Source organism: Anneissia japonica, unplaced genomic scaffold, assembly GCF_011630105.1.
Source record: "Anneissia japonica isolate Jap-2015-1 unplaced genomic scaffold, ASM1163010v1 scaffold287800_len1627635_cov199, whole genome shotgun sequence".
NCBI lineage: Eukaryota > Metazoa > Echinodermata > Crinoidea > Comatulida > Comatulidae > Anneissia > Anneissia japonica.
The window spans coordinates 1,007,704-1,028,534 of NW_022731299.1; the positions used below are offsets into that span (position 1 = coordinate 1,007,704).

The window sequence follows — 20,831 nt, forward strand, 5'->3', positions numbered from 1 at the left end:
ACATAAAATTTCTTTTTCGATCGTTGCTAAAACGATTATTTTTTTACCTCCATGCTAAAACACTCCAGCAGCAGTGCACTGAATGACGTCACGCATGCATCGGCGTTTCTATTGGCTAATCATGACGTAATATCATTTACCGTACCTTTAGCAATCGGAAGTTCCGATACGGTACCGTATCTCTAGCCACGGCGCAAAATTTTTATCATTTTTGCACCCGTGTGTTCCCGAGTGGTCCCGTGTGTTCCGTGTGGTATTTAGTAGGACACGATCTTGTATTTTTCATTGGAGACAAGGACTATGGAAAAACCTCAAATAATTGTACATTTGCAAAAATCTTTGAATTATACTTTATTTGATACAAAATGGATCCCTCGCAGTGCTAAATTGGTTGTTCTAGGCAACCACCCACGCGGCACCGGAGCGCTACAGGTTTACGAACTGACACACGGCCAAGTTACCCTTCAACAAAACGTAAGTCAATGCTAGAATAGGCCTAGGCCAAGATCCAAGCTCATGCATAATGGCAATGCTATAAGCCTAAGACGTTTGATTTTTAGAAGAGCAATTCATACTCTGCCTTACCAGGCCTAGGGGTGTCGGCTAACCTAACTGGTACAAATACCAACTCGTACGCCTGCCAACTCGTACACAAATTAGGCGAACTCGTACACGGGTCTTCTTCGCTAATGTGCCATTTTAGAGGTTTAGAAATCATGGAAAAAAAAGTTTCACATTTGTAATTCTTTTATTACACATATCACCATTATGCCATATAACAACTTTAATAAACATTCGGCACGATAATTAGGGCATTTTAAACGGTTATTTAAGCATTCAATTTTCAGTGCTGTAGCATATATTTCAAGAATCATCTCCATCACACTTTTTTGTGACGGAGATGATGGATATACACATAGGTCTAGATGTGAATCTTAGTAAATTTGAAAGATAAATTGTATTAATTAAATATAGGGTAATACACAATGAACAAACAGGTTTCGAACAACGCAAGTCGTATCAATTACCATTTTTATTTTATAGCTGTTTTTGAGAAAAGAAAACATCAAGAAATCATCTCCATCATACTTTCTGTGACGGAGATGATGATATACTCATAAATGTGAATCCTAGTAAATTTAAAAGATAGATTGTATTATTTAAATATAGGATAATAAACATTGAGCAAAAAGGTTTTTAACAACATAAACCAGATCAATTGCCATTTTTATTTTATATTCGTTTTTGAGGAAAGAAAACATAAAGAAGTCATCTCCATCACAGTAAAATTGTGATGGAGATGACTGTGACGGAGATGAAGAATTAAACTTTTTAGATCATATAGTGCCATATGCAGTGTGTTACAGGTGAAGAATGCCATGTGCACTTTGAAAATGACACAGTTCTGATCATATATATAATTATTTTTTTTCTAAAAAAATAATAAATAAAGCATACTCTGAAGCGTTCGGAGATGATGGTGAATAAAGAAGTACTTTTCCAGTTGTATTAGAATTGCATGAATTCTTCAGCTATAGGTGATTTAACTGTACAAGAACGGACTGTTTCTTACTGTATGGTCCCCTTTAACCAAAATGGTTTGATTCATAACGTGTTATGTCATTTTGCTAACAGTATAATGGCATTTTAAAGTATTGTGACGGAGATGACGACAATTCAGGGACAAAGTCAAATTTTAAGTATTTATAGTTCTATTGATGTCATTTTTAATTTTACAACTCTGAGACACCTATTGTATTCACCTTTTTGTGGTATAGTTATTTATTTAAGTTATTTATTTTACAAATTATGACATTAGAAATTTTTAAGAAACCCAATCGGGACATGCATAGTGCGCAACTTTGGAGGCTTTTTGTTGAAAAATAAACAGCATGTCAATTGCGTTTAAAATATTTAACAACTTATTCCATTAACAAATACCGTATGTTCAAGATTGCATTAACCAGGGCTTGAAATTAAAGGTTATTTGGTCGCATTTGCAACCTGATTTTTTAAGGTGCGACAAGGAATTCAACTTTGTCGCGCTCAGTGCGACAAGGTAATTTGATTGCGCGAGTAGATTTTGTAAGCGGCAGGAAGGTGGTTTCCCTCCAAATCCCAATTATTTACAACCCATTGTACAGCCCATTATTTTTAGTCAGGCAGTACGCAAAACATGTTATCATTCATTTTACATGTACTGTATCAACCAATCAGCATGACCTAGACTGTTATAGTGTGATGTCGTACACTAAAACTGTGTCGATGTGTGCTCATCTTATTCTTGGTAAATACTAATTACCATTACTATTATTTACTATTTTTGTTGAGTGCTACACTTACCTGTACCTCCTCGTAATTGTGAACATTTCCTTAACATATTTGTTCATAAAAAATAGACTATGTACCGAAATTTCAAACGATCGTATACAGTATTGACTCATACAATGTAAACGGCCCAGATCAAGCAACAATCAAAATTTAACTCTAAATAGATCGTAAATAAATACAATTAGGCATCATCTGGATGATTATATTTAAAGTACTACCGGTATTAAGGCAGACATCTTTTATTGAAAACCAAACGAATTACCTAAACCTCATACATTATGAAAAAAGATTACGCTTCTTCAATCACATGGCTGATGATAACAAAGGGTATAAAATACACTTTGATGATACCTCAGCCAGACTTCATCTCAATGAGCAACATCTTGAAATTTACAAAAAAACAAACAAACAAATAGGTCTCACAGCAAATTTTGAAACCTAATTAAATGAAATAATATAGAAAGCAACTCCTTTACTACCATTTATTTACTGAATGAGCCAGTCGGCTTCTGACCTACTTTTGTTCGTATCAGCGGCGTACAAAGAGTCAAATGACTTTGTGTCTGGCATCCTCGGTGTCTGTGTCTATCAGAAGGAGCCTGGAATTGGGAACGTTTACTGAATGTAGTAGACGGTAAGCAGAGTTATTTCATAGGCAACTAGTAATGGGCCTCTATCAAACAATTTATTTCGTTCTTAAAAAAGTATCAGTAGAATGTAAGCAAAATGATTGTTTAATCGTGTTTTGAAATAATATAAAAATTGAATTGTATATAAATGAATATTTAAAGATTAAATTTTAAACTTGGAATTAATAAGGTGCAACAATTGAATTAATTGGTTAATTTAATCTATAAGATATATAAAAAATATATAATTCTACAAGGGATGTTTCTTGTTTTGACAACAACAACAAAAAACGTAACAACAAAACAACATCGAACTAACCGGTAACAGCTAGGCCTTCCAATTACGAAACTATATTTCGCAGAGTAACATCCCAAACCATGTGTGCGCCCGACTACAGGCTGGCGAGTAAGGTATGTTGAGTCCATTGCAAGTTGTAAACCAGTCAGAATGCTGGGATATTACATCATTCGGGGCAACTTGCAATGTTTGGCATATGTTACCAGGGCTAGAAATTTACTTTTTCAGCCACTAGCAACCTATTGCTAAAATGTGCTAGTTGTTAAAAATGTAACTAGCAAAATGAGCTTCTCAACTAGTAAAATATATTGATACCAACTCAACATATTATTTTCGGAAAATAAATTGTATGAAAATAACTGATATACTTCTATAAATTTGTGTGTTAAATGTTTTAATATAATATTTTCTGTTATGGTGAGTGTAGTAAGTGAGTATAAAAAATCGATTTCTATACCTTGTACATTTATTCACTTCAGTGTCAGAAAATTTTTAATATGAAGAAAAAAAATCATGATACAAAATAAAAATTTAATATTATACTTAATTTATTTTTTAAAATAAATTAAGTTTATCATTCATTTAATTTTTATTTTGTATCTGTGATTTTGTTTTCATATTAAATATGTACTGCTTATTGGAATTTTTAAATAAAATATTTATAAATAAAATTTATTTTATATTAATTTATATCATATTATTTTGAAAATTTACAAAAATATACTTGTTTAGTGTCACACCCTCAGAAATATTCAGGGGCGGGAGGGTGGGGGAGTTTTTTTTTTTGCCAGACTGGCCTTGGCCTAGCTAGCCTGGGCAGGCTTAGCTAGGGGCTAGGCCTAGAGATTTCAAAAACTGCATTGGTAGCAAGCCAAATCTTTGACAGAAAAAGGCCATAAAAGAAACTCAATTTTACATAAAAGATTTGTTTGTACAATATTTATTTTGATAGGCCTTGGTCTTTTAAAGCTGGGGCTAGACGTTTTGTAGGCGGCCGCTGGTGCAGTAGTAGGCCTAGCCTAGGCCTAGACAGGTACTAGGCCTAGCCAGACTAGCTAGGCTAGGGTCTAGTAGGCTAGGCCTAAAACATCTGCCAATTGAAGCCTAGGTTGTAACCTATTATTTGTCTAAGCTTCATAGTAAATTATTATTATCATATCTAAAACATTGTTTATTATCTAAAAAGAACCAAATTAAATATGTTCGCCTTAACTACCGATTGCATCGCCCGTGACTTCCGTCAACAAACCCATGTGAACGATTTTTTTTTCTGCACACTGCTTACTTAGCTTGTTGCATGCATGCAAGCAAAGTAAGGTTTAAAAAAATTAATGTTGGTGGCGCACTTCACATCTTGTGCTCAAGATGTGAAGTCGATTATAGGCATTTTTAGTCGATTTTCATAATTAAAAAATAAATAAATAAATTTAATAAAATTTGTATTAGTTTTTGTAGATCAGTTTAGTCTAGTTTTAGTTAATACTAGGCTAATTACTGTACAAGATATTTTGTATATTTCAACTAGCAATCATTTTTTTTAATTTGCTGGTTTGTGAATTTTTACCTAGCAATTATGACACACCTACTAGCAAATTGCTAGTTTGCTAGCGTGAATTTCGAGCCCTGGTTACTCCGCGAAACCTTAATTTGTAAACACTAGAAGTGTGACGATGTTCTCTGGCGATTAATACTGAAGTTCCGAAGTTGGTAGGCCTACCATTTTTTTTTTTTAAATAATTCTCAATAAAAACAACCATTGAACAAGAAAATGAAACTATAGATCATTATATATGTAGGTATAAGATACTTTGCTGAAGTTGTACAGGCCCATGTTCTAGGCTACATTATAACCTAAATTAGAAGTGTCGCCGGCCGACTGTGTGATGCCAATTTTTCGGGCTTAAAACGAAGCCTAAATGGCCTTTGACAAGTGGGGAGCTGGATTCTCAGCACTCCCGAAATGTTGGTGAAAACTCTGGAACTCTGTTTAGGTTGAAATTATTATGTGTAAATTGATTTAGAGTTATCTCATAAAGAAAAAATTCCATCCACGCATATTAAAAATAAGTCTGCCAATTTCCGCGCAAATGTTGCAGTAAAGTCGGCCGGTGGCTATTGTGACCAATGTATAGGCATTTGCAGTGTTAATGCGATTCTGCGGACCTATTTTCTCGAAATTTCCTGCACAAATGAAGGAAAATACTGAAAAATTTAAAGAAAGTGTACAGAAAATATAATTAATGTTTCAGTAAAAATAATTAATAATTTTATAATCAATATATCAATCCACTTAAGTAACTGCAGATTTTGGCAGTCCATTGACTAGACAGTTTAGCTAGTACATTATTATTGCTCATGTTTTTCTTTTTTATATTTTGTATATCTGTTAATAATTAACAGAAATTTGAAATATTCCTAACAATTGAAACTTTCCATGAAATACTTTCCCTTTCCTTCCAGTTAGGTTGAATTTTTTACCTTGCACCTTTTTTCTTTACTATCCCTTTGATATCTATTTTTTTAAAAATATTGTTTCATCCTTTTTCTTATTTCATTTTTGATACCTACCTTTCTTTTAGTTTTTTCATTGTCATTTTCTTTCCACCATTTTACTTTTCTTTTTTTTTTCTTTCCTTCCTTCTGCTATTTCTTATTTATTATTTTTCTTGTTTTTTTTTTTTTAATTTTTAAAAATCTTTTCTCTTTTTCTTATATGTCTTCTTTCTTGCATAATAATCCATGGGGACAGTGTAGGTATGGGTGGGTGGGGGTTTGTTATATAAATATAAAGAATAAAATATTGCGCAGTGCTTATTATCTTAGGGGATGCGAAAAGGATGGGGAAATATGTGCTACTAAAAAAATTACTTGTGCTACCAAATTTTTTTGGGGGGTGCCAGAAAATTTTGGCAGTGCTACCAAGAAAAAAAAGTTAATTTCAAGCCCTGTTAACGCAATAAAAATAAAATTTCCTTTAATATTTTAAAATTTATACTACATTAAAACAGAGGGACTGGAAAATGGCACATTAGCGAAGAATGACCCACACACGATTGGTGATCTGGTACACATGACTTATGGCAAACTCGTACCCAAATGCATTTTTGATAGGGCCAATTTTTCTTAGTTTTTCGATCAGATGATATCAAACCGTTACTTTTCTTAATATGTCAACGACTTGAGTAGAATTAGTGACACCCTCCAGTTGGTATCCTCTGCCGACAGCGATGATACAACTTTTTTTTTTATTCAAATGAAGACCTCAATGTTTTGTTCAATGCGTTTTAATGACTTAAAAAATATTGGTTCTTGGTTCAATACAAATAAGCTTCTAATAAATATTTAAAAGACTAGCTATATTTTATTACATCTACTCCATAAGAATGTAAATTTTTCAAACTTCAGTATTATTTTAAATGAAAATCCTATAGAATGCAAATCTAATATTTTTACTTCGTGTTTTAGGAGTATTCAAGATGAAAATTTACACCAAAATTATTTTGCAAGCAAAATATCCAAATTAATAGGCATAATCAACAGGCTTAAGTTATTCTTCCCATGCAACACTTTAATTACTTTTTACAATTATCTTATTCTTCCTTATTTGCAGTATTTTAACTTAGTATGGGCTTGTGACTATTCCTCGAACCTGGATAGATTACCTTCGAAAATGTGTTGTCAGAATTATTGATTTAGCTTCATTTGTATCGTCTTGTGAACCTCTGTTTAAAAAACTAAATATATATATATTTTTTGGGTCTGTATATAAAACAGAAATATTGATTTGGCTTCATTTGCATCGTCTTCTGAACTTCTGTTTAAAAAACTAAATATATATATATATATATATATATTCATTCATGTTTTACAATTCGCCTAATGAGTGTGGCCCTGCGTGGTCATATGAAACAAATTTGTAGCGATTAAAGATATGAAGTAACCAAGTTCATCTGCTATTGTTTTATTATACACATCTAGATGTGTATAAGAGACAACAAGAACACTTCAAAAAAACATATGAAAACATTGCCAATGAAGCGAAAATCCCCTTATTGGACATAGCAGGTAAACTGAATAGAAAAAACTCTAAATCAATATAATATAGCACATTTTGTGCTATTTTTTAGTTCTGTATTAAACTTACAGTGTTCAGTTTCACAGAAAAAAATCATACTGTACCTTGCCTAAAATGTAATGTGCTTTTCATTATAATAATTGTTACTATAGGTTATATATTATTTAAAGAAAAAGTTTTTTAGTTGCACTCTTTTTAAAAAAGTAATAAAGATGTTGAAGAAAAAAAAAATTACACAGTTCGAAATGCCATCTTTGCTGCATTTATTGAAACCGTGTATTAGTCGCTGCTTGCTTATCCCAAAAAAAAAAATAAAAAAAAAAAAATCAAATAACGGATTAGCAGATTACACTTCTAAGCACCAGTAATTGTAGTTAACCACATAGTATCACCTTACATACATTACAACATTTCATAGTGAATAATTTCAATTTTAATTGCCTTGCAATCGACCTAAACTTTGGTGAATGCTTGTAAGGTTTGGGCTATATTAGCCCTCGAGTTATGATGAGTTATACAGTATTTTAACTTTTTATATTGTTGTTATTAAGGTTATTTAAATATTTTTTTATTAATACAGTTTTTGGGTCTATGTCCCCTCGGGGGCAAAGGCACTATGTTAAGATCTGGCAATTAAAGATGACGAAAAGGGTGTATCTGGTGGAGGTGCATGATGGGTCATTTGTGACTAGTACCTTATTACTGTACGAAAGTCATAAAAAATACACCACACATTTCCTGATAACCAAATTCCATGTGGATACTTTATTAGAGTACTGGTAAGGCAGTATAGGGCATGGCCACATGCTCCCGCTTGGAGCCTTATCCTATTTTTAATATTGTTATGTGGATTCAAATGAAAAAGAAATAACAAAGGCAACGATTTAAAACACTTAAATTTTGGCATATTTCGGCTTTGCATTCAAATTGTTTTTGGTATTATCGGTATTTTGTAAATACACAGTAAATTGGGGCCGAGTTGACTACTTGGGGCCCAGATAAATTGGGCCCAAGTTGAGTTGGGGCCGAGTTGACATGGGGCCGAGTTGACTTGGGGCTGAGTTGACTTGGGGCCGAGTTTATGAGCACACACGACACCATTAGTTACCACTAGGGCTTAGGGCCTTTTTCTTTCTTATTTATTATTTTATTACTTATCACCAGAATTTTGGTAAAAAAATATAATGTAAGTTTTAAATAATAATATTTGATTAAGCATCTGCAGTATATTTATTTCTCAAATTTGACGTCTAATTGGAGCATAGCACTTTTTGGGGACGATGTTCTCCAAAGACTGTTGAAATGGCCGTACTTGCCATTTTTGAGAAACAAGAAAAATGGGTACAAATTAACATGGGACCAGACTTAAGGGCCCATATTTCAAAAACGACATTAAGGAATGACCCAGAAAAAAGTGATGCACAAACTCCCTAACATCTAGGGAATATGTAATAAATTGACATTTTCTGTGGTTATTTTTGAAATTATGGTCCTCCAAATAATATGCTTTAAATTCTGGTTAAGAAAAAAAACACCCTTTTCACCATCTTTAAGGGCCAATAACTTTTAAACGGTGTGCTGGTTTTTAATGATTTTAACTTCCAAAATGATCAGTGAGTTCTGCACAGGCCCGTATCCAGGGGGAGTTTTTATGGTTCGGGAGAACTCACTTTTCTAGCAAACCCCCTTCTTTTGTGGCGAACCCCCCTCTTCAAAATTTCCCAAATAAGTCCTCCAACCCAACTAATGCACTGCAGACCCACCTAGACAAAGACCTTTTCAAACATATCTGCTTTTATAGCATTAATTAGGCCCATAAAGCACAAAAATCCCCTTGCTTTTGGGGTTTCGCCGACCCCACCGGGGCATCGAACGTGGACTTCACGCCCAGAAAAACCACCCTTGGAAGAACCTGGCTACGGGCCTGCTGCAGATGTTTAAATTCCAAAATCTCTGTCTCATTAATCATTCGCAAGTTTTTCGTGAAACACTGGTGTCTTAGAAAAATGTTTGTACAGCATATAAAATTAGTAGCTTGGTATTGTTCCCACAGATTGAGAAAGATGTGCCGTTCAGGTGTGGGACATTTGGAGCCAGTAGTTTGAGTCAACGAGAATTAGCAACTGGAGATTTTAAGGGCAACCTTGGGATATGGTGAGTAAAGTGATTAAAGGGGGTGTGCGAGGATGAGACAAGTGGCCATATATTGCTTATTTAACCTTTCCTGAGTTCGGGAAAAATACTAATAAAAAATTCAAAATGTTGAGATGTAACGATAATTGTGACCTGCTACCACGAAATGGCTGTAAACTCATACCTAGTCAAAAATTAGATTTTGCTATAGTCTTATAGAACACATTACGAGATTTAAAATGGTGATTAAACCATTTCAATCGGAAATCTGGAAGCAATTCTACGGCCATTTGAATAATTACTAACTTCCAGAAATAAACATTTGAGGTTTTGAGAAAAAGGCTAATGAAATTAACCATACTTAAATTTGAAGGATATTGCAAGTGTATACCAATAATATACCTTAGCAACCAGTACTTCTTGTAGGCCTACCAAAACCAAATTTTGCACAGACGTTGTGCAAAGGTAGAGGAACAAGTACCAAATATTTCAAAGTTGTACCCCCCGGGGGAGGGGAATGGCAGCCATTTTAAAATGGCGTCATATTATAACTATACAAAATGGATATTATTGTCTCATGTGGTTTTTTGAACTATAGCTGTCCTCTTAGAAAACCCTAGAATGATATTTACAACCAAGGAATATGAGGAAATACTTGTAGATGTTGAGAATGGGGGTAGGGGATGTGACAGTGTGCGACTGGGGGTGGGGTGAGGGTAACAGTGCGTGTTGCAGTTGGGCAGTGGATAAGATGTGAGAATTTCAGTAGCAATCAGGAAGTTGAACTACCACTTTCATGTCTCAGCATGCCAAATTTCTAAGTCATACCCCGGGGAAGGGGGAGATGGAGGTCATTTTGAAATGACGTCATATTTTAATCAAGCAATAGTAATTATTTACGCATGTGGTTTCTTTAAACTATTGCTGCCTTCTTGGAACCTGGAGTGATTACAACCAATAATATAAGGAGATAGCTGTGTGTTTAATGTGGGAATAGTGTGGTGGTGGGAGGGGAAGTGTGAAGCTTTTCCTGGCGGTTGGGTGGGGGGGGTAAGATGTGCAAAATAGAGTAGCAGTCAAGCGGTTGAACTATTACTTTTAAGTTAGCAAGCCAATTCTATTATAAGAGTGTCATAGGCAGAAATTGACCTAGGCAAGCCAATATGGTTTTGGAAATTTTGCCAACAGACGATCGGGCCCAATATTCAATTTGCCTAAAGACAATCGGGCCCACGAGACAATCGAGCCCAGGACGATTGGGCCCATTTTCAGGACGAACAGGCCCATATTCAAAAGGACAAGGCTATACGCACAGCATAGATATACAATAGTAAATGTGTTTTAATATCAAATCGTCAAATAATGCGTCCACACTGTGCAAACAATCACGAACAAAAGACCGAAAAATTGATTCTTTTTTAAAAAACGAGCTTTTTAAATCATGTATACACAGCCGCTGTACGTATAGCCAGTCCCTATTCAAAATTGGGCCCGATCGTCTCGGCTTGATCGTCTTGTGGGCACGATCGTCTGTCCTCCATCATGATGATCGTCGCTAAAATCGTCCTTCTCTTTTTGGCTCCGACGTCGTTCCTTCTTCAAAATATTTGTCACTTAGCCTACAAAATCATCGACAGTGAGATTCAAACATTTTGCCCTATTTAAGGCAAATGCAAATCTCCTTTCTGTTTCATTATCTCAAACTTTATTTCGATTCGAAGCCATGACGGTACATGCTGCTTGCAATACTACTTCCACGTTCGCTTGATGTAAACCTGTCTCTTATACACATCTGGCATGGCCACATGCTCCCGCTTGGAGCCTTATCCTATTTTTAATATTGTTATGTGGATTCAAATGAAAAAGAAATAACAAAGGCAACGATTTAAAACACTTAAATTTTGGCATATTTCGGCTTTGCATTCAAATTGTTTTTGGTATTATCGGTATTTTGTAAATACACAGTAAATTGGGGCCGAGTTGACTACTTGGGGCCCAGATAAATTGGGCCCGAGTTGAGTTGGGGCCGAGTTGACATGGGGCCGAGTTGACTTGGGGCTGAGTTGACTTGGGGCCGAGTTTATGAGCACACACGACACCATTAGTTACCACTAGGGCTTAGGGCCTTTTTCTTTCTTTTTTTAGTAGCTTGATAGCATTTTCTAACCAACTCATTAATATTCAAGACAAGTCCGTCAATTTTGGCGAGCAGCTGATCGAAAAATCGTCCCGACGATCGAGCGACTAGAATACTTACAATACACTAGTGTGAAGTCGTGAGTTTTTGTGATCGTTTACATACGCAGTTATAGAGAGAGACGGTTTAGTCAACGTCAATTCAATCATGGAGGAATAATTCAATTGAATTAATAAACGTATATCAGTCCGATGACTTGTTTGTTTATACAGAATACAGAATACAGAAACTTTATTAGTCCAAAAAAGGGAAATTTGTTTCGTTGACAAGCTCAAAACTACAAAATCACAAAAGTCAAATTTGAATCAAGTTTTACAAAAACAAGTAGAATTAATTAAAGATTAAAATATATTACCTAAAAGCGTACATTATTTAAGTTTAAAATAGCAATTTTATACAGTCGTTACAAAAAATACAGATCCACGTTGTTGTAGGAAGTCCATAATAAGAAACGAGAAACTTGGATTAATATCCATGTCGCGAAGCTTATTGATCAGCAAGTGCGGTTGTAAACAATTACACGCGCTCGAAAAATCAACAAAAAGTGCCCTTACAAAAGTGTTTTTGGCGTCGATGTGTTGCAGGATATTATGAAGAAATTATATGATGGCATCATCAATTCCTCTTTTGGGTCGATAGGCAAACTGTGTAGGATCAAAATGGACCATATCCTTAAGTATTTTCAAAATAATTCTCTCAAAACACTTCATTACATTAGAGGTGATAGCGACTGGTCGATGATCATTTTGTATTACAGGGTTTTTAATTTTCAGGATCGGTCTGACTTCTGATGTTTTCCAAATCTTTGGAATTCTTCCAAGTTCTAGACATTTATTAAACACTTTACAGAAGATGGATGAAAGTTGATTACAGCATGTCCTGAGAACCTGGTTATTGGCAAGATCATGTTGATCAAAACGGCAGAAGAAATCATTAAGGTCATTAAGTTTGTCTTGTTGATGTACTGTCTGATTACATGGCGTATTTTTGTTTTTACTGACGTAGCCAGTGACGTCCTGCATTGTTTTCCATGCTGATTTGAAATAATTCTTCTTAAAGCTTTGCTCTAGCTTTTCTTTATATTTCGTTTTATTTCTTTTAATTTCTGACTCAATCTGTTTTTGTTTTTCTCTGACTATATCTACCTGTCCCATTGAAAAAGCAGCTTTTTTTTCCCTTCATCAATGCCTGTAGTTCTTTCGAGAACCATTTCTTGTTGTTAGGATAAATTTTTTTGGTTCTCTTTGGGATAATAGAGTCAGTACAAAACTTAATGTAGCTACAAATAGCTTCCACAGTTTCATTTATATTGCCATTCTTACTCTCAATCAGTGCATTCAAATGCGCCGCGAAGTTCTTCAATAGAGTCATTCGACCAAATCAATGTTTCTTGACCGGTTTAATTCTCTTGATGCTTTGTTTATATACAGGTATCATCATAACCATGCAATGATCAGAACGTCCAAGTTGAGAACAAATTTTCGTTTTAAATTTACACCAGGATTGAGCATAGCACTTGTCGAGAATGTTATTTTGCCTAGACTTAGGCTTATCAACAAACTGTTTAAATGAAGGAAGATTTTTTTCCAAACAACATTTATTTAGATCTCCCACAATAAAAATAGGGGAATCTGGTGATTTATTTTCGATCTCACATACCTTTTTTGCTATCTCCTTTGCAGCATCTTTATTACTTGCTTTGTCATGAACATAAGCCACAATGAAAAAAATGTTATTAAACTCTCGGGGGAGGTAAAAAGGTCGCAGGCCGACTGTAATGAGTTCTAAGTCCTTATTACATAGGCGTTCTTTCAGAGACCAGTTTGTACACCATGACCTATTTATAAATAAACGACACCTCCTCCTTTTGTTTTACCGGATTCAAACGTTCTGTCTCCTTGGATTAAGTCAAAGTTCTCGATACAAACAGCTTCATCGGGAATATTCTCGTTCAGCCAGGTTTCCGACAGGCAAATTACGTTCGCTTCACGGTATTCATACAAATACCGAGTACATTCTCGTAATTCCACCATTTTGTTTTGAAGTGACCTAACATTCCCTATAACAATGCTGGGTAATGGTAGTTTGTATTTTCTATTACATGATTTAACTCTTTTTCCACCATTACTACCCCGAGTTTTTAGTTTAATTTCAGGGGGAAAGCTAATGTAGCCTAAAGGCTTACCAATTTGCTTGTGGCAGAGTTCGATCAGTTCCGTCTTTGAGTATCTCACAACATAGCGATTTCCTGGTGGTTGATACATACCTAACGATAAAAACTCTCGTGAGTATCAAGAAAATCACAATCGAGCACCTATACATCCACTTGTTTGACAAAATAAAAGGTAAAGACCACTTATCTTCCATCAAAAAATCACAGATAAATTCACAAAACGATCAAAAAGTGAAATTCTAAGGGAGCAATTGTCAACAGGTCGCCACTGTGCAGCGCCCACTATAATTAGGCCTACACCTATGCCTAGGATTAGCACAGTCAGTGTCTATCCAGCAGCAGTAGCGCACTCCTGTCCGGGACACTGCTCCAGTCCCGCAGCAGGTAAGTTCGCACGCAGCCTTATCCAGCTGACAGTAAAGTTAGTAGGTTTCTACTACTAGCCTAGCCTAGACTTGTCATGCCATGCCATGGCGACTTTGTCACATTAATTGTGCTAGTGCATTTTTTTTTTCATAATAATAGACCTAGACTAGGCCCCTAGGCCTACTAATAATAGTATACTATAGGCCTAGTTATAGGCCTGGTCCTATGAAAAACTGCCTAGGCCTAGGCCTAAATAAATGTCTAAAAAATGCACTGTCTAAATAAAGGTGATGTGCTATAATACTACAGTATATCATCAGAGCCAACACCAATTCCTGTAACAATAAGATTATTATTGATATACTGTAGGCCTAGAAGTTAGGCTACACAACAATAACGCCCCATTAAATAATAACATGATGCATATACTCCAAACCTAACTTTCAGCTGTTGTTGAAATGTGAAATAAAATATATACATATATATTTTTGTAGGACAAGATATGTGATAGGCCGAAACATGACACTCTCCTCACATAGGTATTTGCCAGTTGCCATGATGAGACAAACATACCACAACATTTGCCATGAGTACAACCACCCAACATTGGCATCTACGAAAGAAGGTGGTACAAAGCATACAAGCACCCAGCAAGACGTTAGCAAGAAACACTGGTTGTTTGCTGAAACTTGTAATGAAAGCTACACACAATTTAAGGTGAGCAAAAGAAAATTAAGTGAATATCTCATCACTGTTCAGCCAGAGTACATGAAACAAATATATTGGAATGGTAAAAAAGTATCAGCATGGTGTGTCAGTTTTATTAAGAAACAACAATAATACATTACACACTAGCAGACAGGAAGGTTTCAATCAAGTAATTAAAAAATCTGAAAATACTGTCAATTGATGAATCTCTTTTCAGATTTGTACATACAGTATCTCAGTATGGTATGTTATTGATAAAGCAGCAAATGCCAATGTTTGATAACATTTTTGATTTTTAACAAACCTGGTTTTGCATTATTGTAACTACTGTATATTTATTCCTCAATAGGAGCAAATGACTGGCTCAAATGGATGTGTTGCAAACAATTCCATCTGTGTGGACATGATGAAATGGACATGTCCAATCCATGGTTAGCAGAAGGTGGGCGATGCTCAGAGTTCTGCAGCAAGTGATTGAGGCCAAAATATTTCCAAAGAATTAAATTAAAATGATTTATCTAGTGATTTCTTTTTCTGAAGATATACTGAAATGCCACACACTTAAGTTTTTGTTTTTTACGCATCTGGTTTATATTGCATGCCAAATTTATAATAAATAAATAAATACTGTACCAGTATTACTGTACCTGTTTCACTTGCAAAATATCTTTAATATTATTGAATGGTATTATAATCCCATTCAATAGTAATTCTTTTGAAGAAAATATGTGACCCAGATTTAGAAAAAAAATTGTGAGGATTAATTTTGAAATATGTAGTGTGCGAAGTTGATAGTACAGTATGAAAATGTGGCTCAATATATAATACTAATATGCAGAAATTTATAACGCGCCAATTCAAAAAACATTATCAAAGGCGCAGTGAACATTTAACCCAATTAAAGCGATTTTGTAAACAAAAAAGTTTTCAAATTAGTTTTAAATGTGTTTAAATTTACAGGAACAACTATTTTAATGTATGGCTTTGTACAGTCTTGAGTAAAGTTATATTGTGAAACACAATTTATCATACTTGTACATGGCAGATAATTTATTACAAGTGTATTTTCTCACAGTTAATATAAAATTGTTTTACTGTACACAGAATAAAGCAACATTAAAGCAGTCAGGTATTACAATATATATCACTGCATTTTACACACTCTATTTATTATCGAAATATTAAATACTGTATATGGATTTATATTTACTATAGTTTATACCAATGTAAAGAATAGGGAAGAACAAGTTACATTTATTTAATGTACACAAAATTCTAATTCATACTGTATTAGCTTAAAATTTTAAAATATGAGACGAGAGTGGGGAAGATACAAAAAACATTGTACTGTACAAAACGACAAAATGTTCTTGAAATCAACTTTGCTGGCCTATCCGCATTGATAGCAACAATTTCAATTACAGACTAGGTCTGGAAGGTTACACACAATTGACTGGTCCAGATATACAAAAGCTCTAGGCCTATGCTGACAAAATTTCCTTTCATGAGTGATGAGATTGTCAAAAAAACAGAGCACAGTTGTCACATAAATTGTCAAGAATGAATCTATTTACATAAGATCTGTTGCATAAATGAGGATGGACTTATCAGTATCTTCCATAACAATTTATAAATAATTCTTCCAACACAAAGTTTATTTCATCATCTTCTATAGCATCAAAAAACCCAGGGCACTCTTCACAGCTTCTGGGAACTTGTCCCTAATCGCCCACACAGTGCAAGATGGGATGACCCTTCTGTTAGATTTCTTTAGCCTGTTAAACACCTACCAAATGAAAGCCATTGATATCCAACATGTCGGCATTTCCTGTAAGAAGAGAAGTACAATAAAAAGTTTGAACAGACTAGTTAAAAAAAAATCAGAGTGACTATTTGACCATTCAAAAATAATTAGTATTGATATTACAATATCTTTATAAGGAATTATCATTCTGGCACTAATCATCAAGATGATAATTTTTGTTGAAAATATATATATTCTAATTAACCATCACTGTAAAAAGCCCATATTCAAATGCATTGCAAAGTGGTGTAACATAGCCATGACCTAAACAGTTATTTTGAATAGAATTTATTATTTCATTAATATAATACTTTTTTGTAATATAAAAATAAAAATTAGTTTAAAAATTACAAATGAAGACAATAACAATATATGTATAATAGACTATCCTGTTTCTCAATCTTTTCTAATGTACAGTAATAATAATGCCCTTGTATTTTGACCATCAAATTGGCTGGACATTTGACCCTCTACTAGTTTTTGATCCAGCATGGAACCAGCAGGGCCACGCCTAAGGCGGGTTGTTATATTTCCGAGAAGAATGCCGAAAATTAGTCTTTGAACTAATCTGAATACTGTATATAACCACTGCCAAATGTATTATGCAGAAGTTAAGTTCTGTGCACATTTTTGCAAGCTATTTTCCGCGCAAATTTGAGCTAGCTTTCAAGGTATCATCCACATTCCACGACGAATAAACTGGCATTTTAGTAATGCTGTAGTAGTAGTAGTAGTAGGTCCTAGATAGTTCCATGGATCTAATAATTAACATGTAAATTAATGCACTTTATTTAAAATAGTGTTGTTTGTTTGTCTAATGTTTGAAATATTATTATTATAGTTTGTATGCCTAGACCTAAACTAGGGGCCTAGGCTAGGCCTAGGTCGCGCCAGGCAGTAGTATTCCGTATTCTCTACATACAAACAGTAGGCCTACTGCACTAAATGCTAGGCTATGCCTACACAGGTAAGACAAGTTTGTATTAAACAAACCTATTTAACGCCACTATTAAGATCACCACTTCCAAGACTTCCTTATCCAAACCAGCAAACATCTTTTTGAAAGATTCATTCTTCAAAAATGCCTTCGACTTAATTTATTATTATTATTATTGAATATTTTTGCCAGTCCTAATTTCTTAATTTTCCGCTCACGACAACCATTTTCATCAGTTAGCTAGTTACCAGCTCGTTACGGTTGAATGAATCAGCTGACTCCCTGTCTAGTGCAAATTTCGACGAAATAAAAACTGGGGCAAATCGTTATTTTACACATAATTGAGACATTTTCATAAGTGAAAACCCATATAAATGAAAAGAACGGCCAAATTTACATTGGAATATCTAAAGTTTGACACGATTTTTTTATGGGGTTACCGAATGCAAGCCTTTGAAAGTCGGTACATTTTAGGAAATTCCCTATCTTATAACACTAGCTCAAAATCCTGTAGCACCTGTTTTTTTTTAGGACCAAGTTCACGAGCCTCGTTTTTGAATACCGAGCTCCAAAATCAGGTGCTGTCACCGTCGTTGTTGTCGCCCATCCCTCTATTTTAAATTAAAAATTAATCGTTTCATCCCCGAACCCCCCCCCCCCCTTTAATGGAGCTGTGTAGAGCTTTGTAGAGTTATTTTATAGCCTGCGTTCATACACAACTCGCCTTCACATTTAACGGTATGAACCCAGCCAGTCGCCTGCGGCCCTACAACCAACCCTCGTTCGTGCTTTGTAAATTCAGTGGGTAGTTAGAAGGTCACTCGCTAATGATGTTTATGAAATCACCGGCGTCAACTTGCATTATGGGATGCGATGTCGGGTCTTGACCTTTGCTTCTGACAGTAACAATACCTCAACCGCGCAAAAATACAGAACTGCTACCGATCGTGAAATTCTATCGACTGCTGGCCACAACGTACTAATTTTTAATCCGTTTTTAGTTGTTCTGCTGATTATTTGGGCTCTATTAAAGCCAAAGCCCAGCTCTTCTATCTTTGTAATTATCAGCCCGTAGGTTTGTGCATTTCTCCTTGTCCAAACCCTTCTTGTATCTGGGTAGACCCCCACACACTTATCAGGGTGAAAGTTGCCTCTTCTGTCCAGGTGTTTTTTTTATTCATTTTCGGGGAAATTAATAGCGAAGTCCCGAGTAAAGTTAAGTAAAAATAAAATTTTGCGGCGTAGGAGCAATGCACATGTTGACTCTTTGGAAAATTCAGAGAAAAGGGATAGGAATAATGCTTGGGAAGACCCTTATCGCACTCGCAGCATGAGGTACAGTCGGAAAACCGCGTTGGGGATTTTGACGGTTATTGAAAAATTTTCAACATGGCGTGACGTCATTGATTCAAGACGCCCTCACACGCCAGAAAGGCTTTAAACTTTCGCGCGTTTCATTAGCATACAGTGTATGCTATTTCATGGCTGTTGAATAAACATTAAAAAAGTGGAAGGTACCCAAATAAGGTAAAATCAGTTCCTTATATAGCTAAGAATCCTTACGTCGTTGAGTTTTCAGATTATTTTTTGTACGAGTTGCGCGTTCCAACGTTTTTTGCCAAGGTTGTGTGACAGCCGTCGAATCGATATAATTTTGACAGCTATTTGTTTACAAATTTCAGATAAGTAGCATTTGAATCCCATACAGCAATTTTCTACATACATACCATAAGTTGAAAAATATACAATAGGCCCTAACAGTCTGATAATGCCAAATTGGGTGTCAATGTGTATAATTAACAATATAATTAAGTAGATATTTTAGTAACTACTTTTTAATTTTTTGTAACTTTCTGTGAGTACACTTGCTTGCAATTTGATACAATAACAATTTTTTCATGAGGTGATTTGTAAATAAGTATTTTTATACAAAAATTGAAATTATTAGATATTTAGATTTAAACATGTAACAACATTTGTATAATTCATTAACATTGATATCGCTTTGTTTTAATAATTAAAAGTATGGACCTTAATTATTTCAAATCTTCACTTCTTTCTTTAAGTTGTCATAAGGTGGTTTTGTGTGAGAGTGTAGTTGTGCTATAATTAATACAATACATTTGGCCCCATTAAAAGATGTATTAGTTTATCACCCTATCAAAGAATAAAAACTGATAAGGGAGGGTTTTTTTCACCTAAGCCCACCCCCTTTTTTGCTGGTAAATTAAAAGGTAGGGAAAAATATATAAAAATTCATAACATTGGAATCAAATTTATATATAAAAAAATATGTTTTTGTTGTACCAGTAAACATAATTTGCAAGAAATCCTGAGCTTTTCAAGTAAGAAAAGTAGAAAAAATGATTGTTTGAGAAATCTATGTTGATTTAAAAAAAAAATCTGAATTTTCCCAAAGTGATGAGGGAGTGGGTGATAAACTAATATTTTTTTTATGGGGCCTTACATATTTTATGACACCATAAAACCTCTATCATGCCTAGGCCTACACCAGGCCCACGTACGCAGCAAGCTAGACGACGCCTGGAAGGCTTGAACTGGGAAGTAGGCCTAGCCTAGACATGACCTGCAACCTAGCCTGTTTTGTACATAATGGTTTGATTAGTGGGATTTGCATCCCAAACGCCATATATAGTTGATTACATTATTGGGTAGTTTAATAATTATTCTATGATAGATTTTAAATTTGCGTTTGTACCTTGTGTAGAAAATGAGAAATTTAATGAGTTTTGGCCTTCCATTTTGTAAAAAAATCGTTTGTTGAATTGAAATCTGAAATATCGATATTTTTCGAAACCAAAAAATTACTGAACCGAAATCGTAGTTTTAATGATCATTTACACTTGTAGTTTAGTTATTCAAAATAGTTTTTTTAAATAACATTTAGTGCCAAAATAACCACATTTAAAACACATAAAAAGTTGTTAAATTTCGGCCATTATCCATGACATGCGCCCTCACAATGAATGAAGTTCATGATGCGTGACCAATGCGGCTCTCCAACTGGTAGGCCTATTTTGGACATCCCTCGTTAGTAGGCCTAGGCCTGTAAAGGGGGAATTCCACAGTATTTTTTTGTCACGGACGGGACATTTTTGAGAATATAACCAGTTATATCTCAGTATATATAGATAATAATAATAATAATAATAATAATAA

At 34.6% G+C, this 20,831-nt stretch overlaps 1 protein-coding gene across 1 annotated transcript in view; it reads left to right on the forward strand.

Moving 5' to 3' along the window:
- The first annotated feature begins 166 nt into the window (after nucleotides 1-166).
- Nucleotides 167-20,831, forward strand: part of LOC117115308 (WD repeat-containing protein 92-like) — a 110,093-nt gene continuing 89,428 nt past the window's right edge. The window contains exons 1-2 of the mRNA XM_033259050.1: nucleotides 167-474; nucleotides 9,387-9,487. Of these exons, the coding sequence (XP_033114941.1) occupies nucleotides 301-474; nucleotides 9,387-9,487 (275 nt within the window). The 5' untranslated portion in view covers nucleotides 167-300. The remainder of the gene's footprint in view (nucleotides 475-9,386; nucleotides 9,488-20,831) is intronic.